At 40.2% G+C, this 4,730-nt stretch overlaps 1 protein-coding gene across 1 annotated transcript in view; it reads right to left on the bottom strand.

Annotated features, from left to right (window-relative positions):
• LOC106878040 (RNA helicase aquarius) overlaps positions 1 to 1,860 on the bottom strand; it is a 38,917-nt gene extending 37,057 nt beyond the window's left edge. Inside the window, exons 1-2 of the mRNA XM_014927129.2 lie at positions 1,722 to 1,860; positions 18 to 87 (exon numbers count right to left, since the gene is read on the bottom strand). Of these exons, the coding sequence (XP_014782615.1) occupies positions 18 to 86 (69 nt within the window). The 5' untranslated portion in view covers position 87; positions 1,722 to 1,860. The remainder of the gene's footprint in view (positions 1 to 17; positions 88 to 1,721) is intronic.
• Positions 1,861 to 4,730: the final 2,870 nt, after the last annotated feature.

Here is a 4,730-nt window from a genome sequence, read left to right on the forward strand (position 1 = left end):
TGAAATAAAGCACATACCTGTGTGATGACATCTTCTTGAATCTGTTCAACTGTGGGAGCTGGGCCTTTCCCACCAGAAGCTGCCATCCTGGAATAAAAGTAAAACAAAACTTCATTTTAGTTTGGTAAAAACCCTCACAAATTAAATCAAAGACTTTATTTACAATTGCAGCGTGGAAGGTGTTTATAAGCCATTTAAAATAACACACAAAAACCGTTAGATTCACTTTGTCATTTAAATTTAATTTGTCAAAATATTTTCGTCGCTTTGAGACCGTGACCTGTTCACTGACAAAATTCCGTGATGTTTCTAGAATTTAAAAATGATGAATCCATTTAATCCATTGGCATACAAGTCACCCATGTCTGATCCAAATATTCTTCCAGTTTTATATTCAAACTGTCCAGATCCAGCCTCTCACACCTACCCTACATTGTCATTAACATCTTGAGGATAATTGCATGAATAATCCAAAACAATGTGAATAAATACGCATTACATTTGGCAGAGTAATCTGAAGGCTAAAGGGTTAAACTGCTGCTTAACTTGAAGTGTAGTTTGCTGTTAAGTTGGTTAAGGAAGTCAAGTTTTACCATCATCCTCATCAGCATCATCTCTTAATGTCCATCTTCCATACTAGCATGGTTTGGATAGTTTCTCAACATCCAATGTGTTATGTTGGCTCTGTACCGATTAGATAATACAGTTCTAAATCTAAGAGATGAGGAATTATGTACATTATTTACATTTGACAGATATTTGTCCTCATCTTGTTTGTTGTTAACACAACGTTTCGGCTGATATACCCTCCAGCCTTCATCAGATATCTTGGGGGAAATTTCGAACCTAGGTTCTCATTCCTAGGGCGTCTCAGAACATTCAGAATGTGAATGTTCCGAGGCCTCTCCACCCCCGTTCGCGAGCGCGCGTTTTTTTCTTCATATTCGTTCGCAGCAAGTTGTTTTACACCTATTAGAATATTTTATTTTTTTAATTTCCTACCGGGTCCAACCCTTTAGTTTGACCAAAAGCACACGGTATACTCTGTAAAGTGGTTGGCGTTAGGAAGGGCATCCAGCAATAGAAACCTTACCAAAGCAGACAGCACGGATCGATGCACTCTTCCGATCTGCCAGTTCCTATGGAACCGTCCAACCCATGCCTGCCTGGAAAATGGACGGTAAATGATGTGCTCATGTCTAAGTATTTATGCAAGTATGTATGTTATGTGTGTGCATGTATTCATGTATGTATAGGCGAATTGGCGATCTTACGTTACCAGTTCCAAAGCTGTCACTTAAGTGACACATATATACACGCATACATATACACTAACCCCACATACTAACCCTAACACTCTAGTGAAGATCGTGCGGATGTTAATCTGAAAGTCTAAGTGACATCTTTGGAACTGGTAACGTAAGATCGCCGGCGAATTTGCAGAAAGGTTAGAGCAACGGACAGAATCGTTGCTATATTGGTTCCAGTTTTTACGTTCCGAGTTCGAGTCCCATATGACACAGGTACCAAGCCTGTAGTGGGGGAAACTTTCATGAACGGGGAACTGGAACTCTGCCACAAGAAGAAAACTGTACCAAGTTCTCAAAGAAACCACAAAGTCCAGTGACACACACACACATTTACATACATACAATTACATGAATATAAATGTTGAAGTAAGGACACAATTAAACCTTTTGCGATCAATCAATTATACATACCTCGATATATCTGTAACTGTTCGACTATATATATATTTATCTCTGTTTATATATGAGTATATGTATAAAAACTAACTAAAACCGGGCAAAACGAATAATTCGTAAACACCACGCTCCACACAAAGCGGAAGTTATCGACTGCGCATGACGCTGCAAACCGGTGTCAATGAAATTGCCTTTTGCGAGTTCCTAGTAACATAAAAGGCCATAATAAGAATCACGGAAATGTCTTTCTGCCAGATTGGCGAGAGTCGTTGGTTATATAAGGACACAGATCGTGTCGTATAGCCAGCTGGAGACGATGTCTCCTGGGGCTAAATTACAGTAACAATCGTCCTAAACCAGGACTGCCATGTTATGTTGGCAAACAATCTTTACTCCAAAGTACTGTTGCTGAGTGGAAGCGCAATGGCCCAGTGGTTAGGGCAGCGGACTCGCGGTCGTAGGATCGCCGTTTCGATTCCCAGACCGGGTGTTGTGAGTGTTTATTGAGCGAAAACACCTAAAGCTCCACGAGGCTCCAGCAGCGGATGATGCTGAACCCTGCTGTACTCTTTCACCACAACTTTCTCTCACTCTTTCTTCCTGCTTCTGTTGTGCCTGTAATTCAAAGGGTCAGCTTTGTCACACTGTGTCACGCTGAATCTCCCCGAGAACTACATTAAGGGTACACGTGTCTGTGGAGTGCTCAGCCACTTGCACGTTAATTTCACGAGCAGGCTGTTCCGTTGATCGGATCAACTAGAACCCTCGACAATAACTTGCTGAATATCTCTCGTTGTGAGATTTAAAAATAGTAATTTTCTAATATAATAATTGTTTGTTTTTGAGTCGGTCATATTGCTGACTTTTGTATATACTCCATTAACTCTTTGGATATTACATATTTTGTCCCTGAGATTGTCAGACTTTTTCTGGTATACCTGCAGATGTGTCTCCACTCCGACTTTGTTTTCTCATAACCTTCAGAAAAATAGCTATTTTTAAATGAAATTTTCTACGAAATACCTTTCAGATGTTGTAGATTATAATTATATCGGAATATAATGTGAAAAAGAAAACAAAATAATAATCGGTGGTTGCTCGCACATACAATCTGAGACACATCACATTTTTTTTTTTTTTCAACATTTCAAGTTTTATTCTGTAGATGTACATGAGATAGGTGTCAGTATTTATGTGTGTGCGCCTATATTTTAAAAAAATTTACATTTAAATTACAATATAATCGTAATGTACACCATCTGAAAGGTGTTTGTAAAAAATTTCATAAAGAAATATCATTTTCTCTGAAAGCTATGAGGAAACAAAGTTGATGGTGGGGCGGCATACTTCTATAGGTATGCCTTCTTTTCAGTGAACTCTTTTTCTTATAAGAATGAGGGTATTTGGAGCTGGAAATATTACCAAAACGAGACCTCCACTTCTTCACGTCATACTGGTCACAAGTGAGAGACGAAAGAAACCGCAAACGAAGCCATTACACCCGCGAAGTGGAAGGAGATTGTGGGGTGCAATCAGGGCCGGAGTTAGGAAGTGCTGGACCCAATTAGAGAATTGTCTGTTGGGCCCTTTACAAAAGCTGGAGATTGATGTTTTATGCTTCATGTAGTACGCCAGTCCCGGCCAAAAAGCATTGAATGCTTCAAGCTCCACCATTAGCCACGATATCCTAAAAGTTCAACATGGCGTCCTCCACTTGAGTGTGTACGCGAGCGAGGCCCTCTCTTGGCACGGGACTCGATTTGAAGAAATCTGTATAATTAGTTTCAAAACGGCCCTGGTAGAAGTGTATTTTTCAGCCTATGGAGTAGGCTTAGAAGGGTGAACAGGCGGAACTTGGTGAGAGAAGTCAAAGACGAGTAGGGCCATAGAGGCAGCACAGCAGAGAGTTCAATGACATGGATATAACATGTCGAAAGGGATCTCGTGAAATGATTTATGTTCAATGTTGACCGGATCAGTTAAATTCGTAATTGGTTCCAAGTCTGGTGTGTTGCCGTCTCTAGCGAATCTTAAAAAATTGGGAAATTGCCAAAAGTAAAATATACAAGATCTGTTAAAAGTCGAGAGGTCTTACTGCAAAGCTCTCAGTCTATACTCAAGGGTACAATCAAGTTCTTGGCAACTAGTAGGAGTTACTTGTACGGCAATGCAAATGAGGGAGAATAAGGGATCACAGTAGGTAAAAGCATTAACCCTTTCCGAGTAGGGCAGACCACTTCTGAAAGGTATTTATTTATTAAAAAATTCATTTGGGTAGGGGTACATTTGTGTAGATATGCCATGAACCAGAAGACCAAAGTACATCGTAAAACAGAAAATTCGCCTGCAGCCGAATTACTGTGGATCTTGCAGGCATGAAGTGAATTCGATCCACCATAGCCAAATTTCAAGTAACAGTTCAACAGAACTTTTCTCACGGTGGAACAATAGTTTTTCTGTGACAGCAGTTTTACATTTGCCAGATTGTCTTAGCAAGGCTGAAATAATGTCTTCACCACTTGACCCATTTAACCTCTTAACCTCTTAAGATATCATAGACCACCAACGAAATCCATTGTTCTCAACGATATATCTATCCTTCTAGATAGTTATAAAAACAAGAACCCCCAAGCAAAGATCAGTTAGTCACTTGGTGACAACTCAGTCTGTTTGGGACAACTCAATCAGTTAATGAATGACAACTCGAGTCAGAGACAGCTACTATCAGTTAGGGAGCTGAACGCTAGAATCATGATCACAAGCAAGGCAGCTACTAAAGACAATAGTCAGAGGGAGGAATGAAATTTACTGTCAGCAACTATGAGACATCTCCCCACGACCCTACAACTTTCACTAGCTCTAGTTCTGTTCTCTTACAACATCATTCTATCGCTATCTGCAGATTACTACTAGTCGATTACATCGACCGCAGTACTCAACTGGTACTTATTCTATCGATCCCGGAAGGATGAATGGCAAAGTCGACCCTGGCGGAATTTGAACTCAGAACGTAAAGACGGACGA

The sequence above is a fragment of the Octopus bimaculoides genome, chromosome 24 (genome assembly GCF_001194135.2).
Source record: "Octopus bimaculoides isolate UCB-OBI-ISO-001 chromosome 24, ASM119413v2, whole genome shotgun sequence".
In the NCBI taxonomy this organism is placed as follows: domain Eukaryota; kingdom Metazoa; phylum Mollusca; class Cephalopoda; order Octopoda; family Octopodidae; genus Octopus; species Octopus bimaculoides.